General features: G+C 36.5%; 1 protein-coding gene and 1 long non-coding RNA gene across 3 annotated transcripts in view; both read left to right on the plus strand.

Annotated features, from left to right (window-relative positions):
- Positions 1 to 296: 296 nt before the first annotated feature.
- The window catches only part of cabp4 (calcium binding protein 4), a 17,519-nt gene continuing 6,009 nt past the window's right edge, over positions 297 to 11,806 (plus strand). Inside the window, exons 1-7 of one of the 2 annotated variants that reach the window (XM_016572067.1) lie at positions 297 to 422; positions 4,894 to 4,929; positions 5,010 to 5,205; positions 8,162 to 8,192; positions 8,988 to 9,131; positions 11,072 to 11,181; positions 11,351 to 11,498. In XM_016572067.1, coding sequence (XP_016427553.1) covers positions 4,895 to 4,929; positions 5,010 to 5,205; positions 8,162 to 8,192; positions 8,988 to 9,131; positions 11,072 to 11,181; positions 11,351 to 11,498 — 664 coding nt within the window. In that variant the 5' untranslated portion in view covers positions 297 to 422; position 4,894. The remainder of the gene's footprint in view (positions 423 to 4,893; positions 4,930 to 5,009; positions 5,206 to 8,161; positions 8,193 to 8,987; positions 9,132 to 11,071; positions 11,182 to 11,350; positions 11,499 to 11,806) is intronic. The other variant, XM_016572068.1, reaches the window with a different exon arrangement.
- On the plus strand, positions 9,447 to 10,180 carry LOC107755311 (uncharacterized). The gene is made up of 4 exons (XR_001641678.1): positions 9,447 to 9,525; positions 9,598 to 9,704; positions 9,798 to 9,952; positions 10,070 to 10,180. It is a non-coding gene; the product is annotated as an uncharacterized LOC107755311 (long non-coding RNA).

An 11,806-nucleotide genomic window follows, 5' to 3' on the forward strand; every position in this document is an offset into this window, starting at 1 on the left:
AAATTCTTTTTTTAGGTTATGCGGGATTCAGCCTAATTTTTTAAGTCAGTTTTATATAATGCAAGTTGAAATGATACAGCCAGTTTGAGTACTTAAGCATTTAAGGCAGCAACTGAAATTAAGTTATTAAGTTGAAGTAGATAGAAATGTTTTACATTGTGCAGAGCAATCTGTCTGTTCCAGACAGTCACATTCACAGGAACACTTGCATGGCTTAAACCAAACACATCATCAACATGCTCATCTCACATGCTAATCCAAACATATTTAGACAGATTATCATCTACACAGATTATCAAAGGAGGGTGAAGGGTCATTTTCTACAGTCAATCCACACATTCTCTCAGAGGAGAAGGAATTGATTTTAAAAAGATCGACTCGAGTGGTTCTGGATTGTACATTTTTCTCTTCTCATTCTGAAGGTAAGCTAAAAAACAATGTAGTAAGATATTAGAGGCATCTTGCATAAACTCTTTCAACTCGCTATAGAAGCTCTTTCGTGGTAGCAAACGGGCCTAATTTACTTCAAACCTCACTAACAACAAAGCATGTTCAACAGTAACATATCAGGCACATGGTGACAGTCATAGCGGCAATCTTTTTCAAAAGCTTTGCTGTATTAGTTCAGAAACTGACAGAAGGGAAGGAGTCAGACTGTAATTACTGAAACATACGCGGGAAATAATTACAGTTATGTTGAGGACATGAATGACAGCCACAGAGGAGTGATGAGCCTTTGAAGGCAGGCAGTCAGATGTAAAGTTTGTCTAGATGTAAACAGCAGCTACTCTAAATGCAGCAGCTGATAGTGGATTGTCAGGGGCTGCCAGGCCGAGCAAGATAAATCCCATCGCTGCGTGGCCGTAATAGCAAAGGAGGGGGCCAGCCTCATTTCGGCACCATGACACAAAATCAGTAATGGGGATCGATCGCGCCAGTTTGAGCGTTCCATGGGTATTGTTCTGTGGCTTGTTTTCAGATGTAACCCAGGAAAGTTCTTGCAATCTGTGATTGATCTAGTGCCAAAGGCCCCGTGATGGATCTCACGAGAAGATCACAAAACAAGGCAGAATTACTGTAGTGAACAAGGGGCTTTAAATAACTGCTTTATACTGTACATCCTTAGCACACAAACATATGCTATTCAAATGAAATTTGAAAATTTTCCTTTTCAGTAAGGACGCATTAAACTGATCAAAAGTGACTGTAAAGACAATTTTTATTTCAGATAAATGCTGTTTTATTTTTTACCTTTGTATTTATCGAAGAATCCTGAAGAAATGTACCACAAAATATTAAGCAGGACAATACTAAGAAATGTTTCTAAAGTACTATATCAGCATATTAGAATCATTTTTCTGAAGGATCATGTGACACTGAAAACTGGAGTAATGATGCTGAAAATTCATCTTTACCATCACAGGACCCCAGACTTTTAAATATTACTGTAAACAGTAGTTTTTTAGGGACTTTAAATTTACTTTGAATGTTTTTACACTGAGCTAATTTCATATGCTTTAACTCGAAAGTCTAAACCTTAATCTACAATTTTTGCATTTTTATATATTCATGATGACATTTAGTATGTTTATCAAGCCATTTCCTTAAGGTTTTACTATCCTACATTTGGTCCCCATAATGTAAACAAAACCTGACCACACAAATAATCTCAGTTACACCATCCAACATATGTGTTTCAACTTCTGACATATCTATGCAAGCATGTTTCCACCCTAGAGTAAAAAAATAAAACAAGTAATATGTCACCATGAAATGGAAGTTGCAATAGTATTGTCTTTCTTATTGTGATGTATAGGCTAATCGAGTGACATGGCTTCTCGAACGAGAAAAAGAGCGGAAAGGAAAAGAAAGCAGGTAGAGCGGGATTTAATTTTGTCCATCGGGAACGGATTAGATCGTTGTTGTTTTCTAATTGCTGCAATCTCATGCGACAATTGACAAGTTGTTCCTCCCTCATGCCTGGAAAACACGTCATCAGAGAAGAGGCGAGAAGTCATTTCAGTGGGAGGGGAAGTCATTTTGATTAAAGATTACAAGGGAACATGAATTAAAAAATAATAATGATGCACACTGATAATTTTTTCATATCCAAAACAATATATACAGTATATATATAATATAGTTTATAATGTAGTAGATGAGCTGAGTTTCTCCATATCGGTTTTAACTTCTTAGGGTGTTTTCCTTGCAACTGGCTGCTTAGAAACAATATATTGTGAAAAGTATTATACAAATAACTGAAATCAAGTTGATTTTTGACAAAGTTAAAAGTTTATCAAAGTTCTAACACCAGCGACAGTTTAATAAAAAGTCTGTCCTAATGATTCTATTCAGCATTCACCTGTCAAACAGTAAGACAAACCCATTTGAAAGCCTGTATCTGATGCCCTTGGCTTGGACAGATATCTCAATGTGATTGAGTCTTTCAAGGTGCTAAAGAGTTCTATCTCTGAAGGTCCACGTTCAATCTAATCTGCATCTGTCAGATGCAGTCATTTTTGGAAGGCCAGCTCTGAAAGGTGGCTGCCATATAAAACTTTACTTCATGAACTTTGGGGGGGGGAAGAAATAGGTGGAGGAATGTCACCGTTTTCAGCATTTCAATCTAATCTGCATCTGTCAGATGCAGTCATTTTTGGAAGGCCAGCTCTGAAAGGTGGCTGCCATATAAAACTTTACTTCATGAACTTTGGGGGGGGGGAAGAAATAGGTGGAGGAATGTCACCGTTTTCAGCATTCTAGCAAACCAATCATCTCATATGTAATTTTAGAAGTAATTACTTTCTGTGTATCAAAACTTGCATCAAAAAGGTTTGGTATCTTATCGTAATTAGGGGGGAAATGGAGCAGCCTCGTCTTCTTTGCCCCAGCACAGCTTTGGCTCTCTTAGACGATTCTATCAGTTTGTTTCATAATTATCCCCACACTCCTCTGTTAAATTATTCCAATTAGAGGAATTAGGAGCTGAAATTGCTTGTGTCAACGTGCTGATTGACAGCAATTGGTCACTTAGTTTAATAACTCTTGCAGATTAGTGAAGCAGGTTTTTCCTCTCGGTGAGAGTCACTAGTGCGCTGAAATAAATTCACCAAATTACCCAGAGCAGACGGAGTCTTTTAGTATGTTTCATCTCATTTGAAATATGCATAATCAGTTTGCTGTGACTGTGTGAAGACTCACAAGTCATTAGAAATTTTCTAAAGCAAGCTTTTATTTAACTACATTTTTTTCAGATTTAATTTATTGAGCCAACATACTGATTTATCAAAGCCACCCTTTTAAATACACCACAAATATAATTAGAATCAACGCAGAGGGTTCGTTTCCAAAAAAACAAACAAAAAAAACCTCAGTTATCTCTTTTAAGATACATTACAATCAAATAAATAAATATGTGGACATGAGATATTGATTTAAATTACATTATTGTATATTTTATCTGTAGTCTATATTAATTTAAAGCTACTGCTAAGAAAAAATTGTCAATGTTGTAAAAAACAATGACTGAAGCAACAAGATGAACAATGCAATTGCTGCGGTTATATAAATACTGAAGTTCACAGAGGCCATTTTCACTACACTTGTAATGATACTTGAAGACCTTGAGTTCAAAGGTTAAAGAAAGGAAAGAACTACAATCGCACAAAGCATTGTGAATGGTCCCCCTCGGTAGAAATCCCGTTCAGGGCCCCTCCTCAGCGGGCCCTTGAATCGTCCTAACCAATCCCCCCCGCCCCCCTTAGGTTCCCCTGAAGTTGATTATTTGTATAGAAACAACATATTTTGACGTTTATTCTAGAATATACATATATACAAATATGCATATACACAAATATATATCGTTTGCGAGTGTAGGAAGACTGACTTGTCATTCACAGTGCTTCATGTGAATAGGCGGGAATTATAGAGTTCAGTTCCCCTATGGAGAAAATTTATTGGAAAAATTGATTTTTACTTCTGGTTTGTGATTTTTGCACTCTGTGGATAACACTGTTGAGCATAATTTGGCTTTGGACTGATTTGAGATCATGGACTAATCTGAAATTTGAAGCAAAATTCGCACTTTGCTATTCATTTAATATTGTTACAGTCTAAGAGAAACTATTAAGACGTTAAAGAGATTTCTTTCGGTATTTTCTTTTCTGTTTGAGCTTTTTTTCCCAAACCAATGAATGGAGCACAACAGATTTACAGAGAATCCAAACACCAAGGCATTAAGAAATAAATGTTTTTGCGTGAACGATTTGCTCATTTTGAATTCATGCTTGTTGCTTGTACGGAGCCATTGACAATTTCGGTTCTAATGACTTGTTTGATGGGCAGAGGACAGACAGAGGTTCGCTGCTTTGCTTGGGCATATTAAACTGTTGATTGTAATTTATAGGCTGTCTGTGTGCCTGTCGGCCTCCATTGTAATCTAATTCAGCGCTCGGAGGAACAGTCCGTCCTCTTGGATCTGCCGCTAGTGTGCGTTTGATTATGCCGTGTGTCCTTCTCTTCAAACAGAAGTCTGTCTACAAAGGGAAAACGATAGCATCAAACAGCTGCCATTTGGAATGGTCATTGTAATTCCAGCCTATGACCTTTCTGACTATTATAATGCCAGGAAGTGACCCACCGGGCATTTTCTCAACTGGAATCAGGCCTCTGCCCAATCACTGAAAACTAGGGTAAAACAGGTTGCAGTAATTTGGCTGGAAAGTAATGTTATGTTTTATACATGTCAGCGTCAATGGAATGGGCATGGTTGCATGAATGTTACATGAAGAATTGTGTAACTACAATGTCAATGTGGACAAACTGGCATACGAGTTGAGAAAGAACAACATAAGTAACATCTAAAATCTTTTTTTTCTTGTCGTTATCTACTAGCATGTCTCAGAGGAGTAAAACATCTTCAAAAGAAAGGTACGGGTGGCTCTAAATCAATACTTACATTGGTTGCAGTGATGTGCGGTGTGGTCACTACAGCTCTTCTCTTCCTTTAGCAGCTCCTCTCGTCCTCCGTCCACATCAGACGCTCATCCTCCACGCTCTGCTCTTCGTAACTCCTCCAAAGACTCGAAGAACTCAGGTCACGGGGGCTCATCTGACAGCCAAGGACGCCGCGGCAGTAGATCCTTCAGCCAGAATTCTGCTATTGCTGCGGCTTATACACAGTACCTCAATGCTCTCTTTGGACAGGTAAACTTAGCAGATCTCTAGATGGATTCTTGCTGGTTTTGTCGAGTGATCTTCATTTAAATGATTACAATTTGGTTAGACAGGTGATTACAAAATGAATAAAAATAGAAACCAGAAGATACTACGGTAATACCATACTATTCCTCAACGTACCTTTGAGCAACATTTAAATATGTCAATGAACCTTACATTATAGTATTAGAATATATTTAATATATTTTAAATCAGATTTAAAAAATATATATTTTAACGTTTCATTTTAGTTTAAATTTTAGTAACTTTGTGTTTTTGTCATTATTATTTTTCTATTTTTCTATTTAGCTTTCATTTGTTTACTTATTTTTTTAAATGTTACTAATTTTAAAAACTTAAACACATTTCAGTTCTTGCCAAGCCGGCATCTCTAATTTTCATTTATGTTTCAGTTTTTCATCTAATATTTATAATATATTAAATTATAATATATTGAAATATAATATCTAATATTTTATTTTATATCAGCTTTATTTCAGTTATTGAAAACTATTTTTAATAATTTTTAGTTTACAACAACACTGATTCAGCATCATGGTATTATCATTTGATACCATCACTGCACCATATTATCACCATATTACTGAAAAAAAAATAAATAAATCAGTCCATCCTAAACAGGTCTTAGCTGGCTTAAGATGGTCTCCTATCTTGGCCAAGCTGGTGTTTAGCTGATTTAATGTGTGTTGGTCTCCCAGACTGACCAGGTTGAAAAGTGTCTAAAACCAGCCTGAGAGATCAACTAAAACCAGCTAACTAGCTTAGAATGGTTTAAGGTGTTTTTAGACACATGGACTTTTTTATAGCCGTCTAGCTAGTTTGTTTGACTTATTTTTATTATTTAAACCGATATATCCAGGATGGCACATCAATGCGTCTTTATTTAGCATGAAGTCAGGTTCATAATCTGATACGTCTGCGGAGAAAATATTGCCGCCTGTCAACACACTACCTTCCTCCTCAATCAGGTCAGTAACAAGTGCCAAGCCAAATTATTTTGGTACACTGAAGCTCAGACCTAAGCTAGCATCTTGCTTCTCCTTTTAAAACTGACGCAATAAATCTGTCACGATTTACTAAATCATAGTCATTTAAACTCAGAGGCGCTTGATTATATTTTCAAGAGTACGTCTGGAGATCAGAGAGAGCCAGTGAAAGCCAGAAGACAGAGAGGCTGCAGAACAGTAAGAGAGAGATAATGGATAGAGTCTAAGAGACAAACCTATATATTCTCTATATGGAGAATATACCAATGTATGCATAGCCTAAAGCTCCATGGCTTCTGCTCAGCAGGATTGGAGGGATGAATGAAAGAAAAACAGATAGACAAGGGACCCTATTAGCATATATCCGAGGATAAATAGCCTGAAGCAACACACCAAGTTGCATAACCGCTACCTCTGTCAGAGAAGTCTATGAGTAATGCATTATTTTTAATAATAAATATGTGTTTTTAGGGAATTTGGAGGTCAAAAGTCCAGTGAATGCAGCGAATGAAACATTTGAAAGACAGCGATGCCTTTGGGCACCAGCTTTACAAATCAATTAGTAAAAGTTTTAATATACATACCCATGCCACATTGGATTAGCATCACAGTTACAAGGTTATCTAGTTAGCCAAGCGCAGGAACAGTGTCGTTAGGTGAAATTAAAGTTGATGTGTGTCATTTGTTTTAATGCTAAATACTTTATATGTAGAAAGTAAGCAATTTAAAGATTATTTATGGTGCTATCAAAATATTAAGATGATTTGATTAAAAATCCAGATCAATCTGACACAGAAACACTGGCTCAACCAATAGTATGAGTTTGGGGTAGCTGTTTAATGGGCTATATGGAAGGCAGGAAAGATAATAAAATAACATGTGAAATACTAAACTGATAAATAATAAATACAATTTAGATACAGTTAAGAAAGCCAAGACTGCAGGGGACCCAAGCAACATGTGGGACAGGGCAAAATCACCATTTTAAGATGTGAACCAGACAGATTTATTTTAGGTAACTTTCATGCTAGGTTAATTTGGACCTATGTTTTTTTTTTTTTTTACTACGAGAACAAAAACATTGGATTTGTAAGACAGAAGAGCATTCAGAAAACCTGCTTAAAACTGAAATTTCAAATTGCTTGAAATTTCATTTCATGAAGCAATTGGGTCAACATTTTTTCAATAAATTATTTTAATGTCAAAGACTGTGCAAAATCTGTTTTTCAATATACAGTGAAGCTACAGGACGGGTTTGCTTAAAAAAAATGTTACACGAAGAAAAAAAAAACGTTAATAAACATGCATGCATATGTATGTTTATGCCTTATATGAATCTATTTTCTGAAAGTGCTAGCAGATACTGCATATTTGTTTGTAATCAAGTCAAACATTCAAGTCAACTTTATTTGTATAGTGTATATGTATGTGTATTTGTATGATTTTAACATATTAAAGCATATGTGCATGAATCTAAATAAACCTGCATTCGAGGATATTATTTACGAAATACAGCAATAATATAGTTTTTAAACCGTTTCTCTCCTAAACGTTCTTTCTCTTTTTCCTTTAATACACATTGCCCCTTAGTTAATTTTTTCCCCTGAATCTCTCTGCCGTTTTTTGTTTGTATGAGCGTTGACGTGAGGCATTGTAGGGCATGTTATGGTATAATCCAATTATACAATCCCCCCCCACCCCACTCTATGCGTCATTGTGCCACTGAGCAGCTTTGATAAGCGTGCTAACATAAACCTCAGTTATTAGTGATTAAAAATGGGCGATGTCTCTAAGGACGTTCAGCTCTCATGCTGTAATAATTTCCATATTTAGCTGTTTTTGTGTCACGATTTTTTTTTCCTCATTGTCATTTTGCTCTCTCATCTCTCTTGTCCTTCTACCTCTCTCTCGCTCTCTCTCCCATTTACTTTCACCAGGACAGAGATTTACTGCCAGAGGAACTAGATGGTATGTACAGAACATGGATATTTAATATCCAAGCCAGTGCACAGCACCTAGACAGACACAATACAATTGCTACAACACATTCAGCATAAGATAAATAACCGACAAGATTCAATAACATCTGACACAAATAAATTTGATTAAAAATGGATTGGTATTGTCATGAATGGTGAATGGCGTACAGAGGATGAAGGCGTAAGCAGCATTAATAATACCAGAGCAGTGAGTCAGCCTGTGCTGGTGGTCCTATACCCGCTTAAGCTGCACGGCCCTATAGATTATAAAACTGGTACAGTATGTGGCATGTAAATGTCCTAATGTAATCATATTGTAAAGTTTTTGTTTCCTGAAAGATTTTACTGTATACAAGATTTGTAATTTTAGCTACCCTGTTACAGAAATGTGTCTAAAGTCAGTTTAAACCCTGATCTGTGTGATTTTGTAATTTCATTAAGATTAAATAAACATGTAAATTAAAAAGGAGTAGCACATTATAATTAACAACAGAACACAATAAAAATAATACATTTTAAATACTAAACTAATAAAAAATAAATACAATTTGGATCTAAGAAGGCTAAGACTACTAATGTGGGACAAAATCCCCATATATATATATATATATATATATACACACACACACACACACACACACACACACACACACACACAAAAACAAACACAAAACCCACAAAACATTCTCCATTCAGAGTAATACCTAAGCCAAATACTATATACTGCAATTTGAAGAAAAGTTGGCAGCGTGATTAAATGTGACTACATTTCTTTTCCTTTCAGAGCTGCATGTGGCATTTAAAGAGTTTGACTATGACCAGGACGGGTATTTGCACTACAAAGATGTCGCAGACTGCATGAGAACCATGGGATACATGCCAACAGAGATGGAACTGATTGAGATCATTCAGCAGATAAAAATGAAATGTGAGTGTGTGTGTACTGGTATATATGGTTTATGAGGACACAAATGTGTATAATGACATGGGTACTACAACGTAAACATGGTTTATGAGGACACTTCCTGTGTCTCCGTAAAACAAAAGGCTTAAAAAACATATAAAACGCTGTTTTATGAAATTCAAAAATTGCAAGTAGTTTTCTGTGAGGGGTAGGTTTAAGTGTAGGGTTGGTGTAGGGCGATAGAAAATACAGTTTGTACAGTATAAAAACCATTACGCCTATGGAGAGTCCCCGTAAACCACAAATGCAAATGTGTGTGTGTGTGTGTGTGTGTTTTCCAGGTGTGTGGATACGACACGTCCGCTCTCAGCGCCGGTCCTCTCTTCAGAGTTCCTATAACGGTTATAATCCCTGCGAAGTACGTCCAACTGATCTCTTCCGCTAGCATCTGTGTTTCTGCTGGTGTGTGACATGTGTTTGTGTCTTATAGAGTAGCTGATAGTCGCAGTCAAGAGATCACGTTCACAGACGCCCACTTCAGACCAGGACAAATCCGGCGCCATTTCATTACCGTCCCTCATGGAGCATCATGGGCAGGTAATATTTGTGTGAATGAATGATGCATCACTGCAGTTTTGTGCAGACATAGATCTATGATCTAATTATTCAGTGCATCCGTGTCTCTTTCAGAAATCTCATTAACGTCTCACTCTGGAGATGTGTCGTCAAAGTTCGTCCTGCATGCAGTTCATCTGGTGAAGCAGCGAGCGTATCGAGCCAATGAGTTTTATAAGTTCTCATCTCTGCTGGAGAAAGGCTCACTCACGGAGGCTTTTCCTGTGCTGGTACAAAATACGCATACTCTCATATATTTATTTCTGTGGTTATTTTACACATGTGATTCAATCCTAGTTTTTCTGTGTCTGTCAGGTCACATGTTCATCTGTGTGTGTCTTTTTCAGCCTGGTCGGACTTTGGAACTCTGTGTTGCTCGCTGGTGGGCGAGTCTCGGTGACGTCACCATTGATTATGTCATTTCCTTCCACGGGCTGGTGACATCACCCTCTCCTCTTCATATTGTGAGTATCTTCAGGTTTTAGTATTTAACAGCACCTTTCTGTTTGGAGTCAGTAAGAAATAAATACTTTTGTTCAGCAAAGATGCATTAAACTGATCAAAAGTAACAGTAAAGACATTTATAATGTTACAAACGATTTCTATTTCAAATAAATGCTGTTCTTTTCAACTTTCTATTCATCAAAGAGTCCTGGAAATTAAAATGCATCATGGTTTACACAAAAATATAAAGCTCCGTAAAACAAAAGGCTTAAAAAACATATAAAACGCTGTTTTATGAAATTCAAAAATTGCAAGTAGTTTTCTGTGAGGGGTAGGTTTAAGTGTAGGGTTGGTGTAGGGCGATAGAAAATACAGTTTGTACAGTATAAAAAACATTACGCCTATGGAGAGTCCCCATAAACCACAAATGCAAGTATATGTGTGTGTGTGTTTGGGGTCAGTAAGCTCTTTTTAGAAGTTTTAATACTTTTACTCAGCAAGGATGCATTAAACGGATCAAAAGTGACAGTAAAGACAAAAGTTTTCAATTTCAAATAAATGCTGTTCGTTTGAACTTTCTATTAATCAAAGAATACTGAAAAAACTGTATCAGTGTTTCTACAAAAATATTAAACAGCACAAATGTTTTCAATATTGATAATAATAAAAATGTTTCTTGAACAGAAAATCAGCATATTAGAATGATTTCTGAAGGATCTATTTTAAATTGGAATAATATTTCACAAAATTTCTGTTTTTACTGTATTTTTGATCAAATAAATGCAGACTTGATGAACATAAGAGACAAACATAAAAATATCTAACCAACCCCAAACTTCTGAACAGCAGTGTAAGTCAGTTTAAAAGTAAAGATAAATGTCTATGTGGTGTGTTTGTGGTTATAGGGGGAGGCCATGTGGACTTTGATGATTTCTGTGAATTAATGGGGCCCAGAATGCTGGCTGAAACCGCTCATATGGTGGGTCTAAGGGAGCTGCACTGTGCTTTCAAACAGGTGAGTATGCACTCTAAAGTTCCCTTCAAAGGGAGCTCACTTTAAAGTGTACATTAAATAGAGAACAAAACGCCACAAACATCAAAACATCATTACCTTGCATCTTTTTCCAACCCATAAATAATATTACCTCTTCATAAAACTCTGCATTCCTCTCTGCCTCTCTTAGTTTGACTGTGACGGTGATGGACGGATCACCTTTGAGGAGCTGAAGGAGTCCACAAAGACGCTGCTCGGGGAGAAACTGAAGAAGGGAGAACTGGAAGAAATTCTGACAGACATTGACCTCAATGGAGATGGGAACGTGGACTTTGATGGTAAGGAAGGCAGCATCCTTTTTGAATGCACTATTCTGTTGAGCTGAATAGATCATAGCACAAGTTCAAACTCAAATCACTGAGCAGTAAACAAACAAAAAGCTGGAACTTGTATCGTAACAAATGCAAAACAATAACCATTTAACTTGTGTACAACAAGTCACTTAAAGGGTTAGTTCACCCAAAAATGAAAATTAGCCCATAAATTACTCACCCTCAAGGCATCCTAGGTGTATATGACTTTCTTCTTTCAGACGAATCCAGTTATATTAAAAATTGTCTTTGATCTTTCAAGCCGTTTAATGGCA

The sequence above is a fragment of the Sinocyclocheilus rhinocerous genome, unplaced genomic scaffold, assembly GCF_001515625.1.
Source record: "Sinocyclocheilus rhinocerous isolate Xijiao unplaced genomic scaffold, SAMN03320098_v1.1 scaffold2637, whole genome shotgun sequence".
NCBI lineage: Eukaryota > Metazoa > Chordata > Actinopteri > Cypriniformes > Cyprinidae > Sinocyclocheilus > Sinocyclocheilus rhinocerous.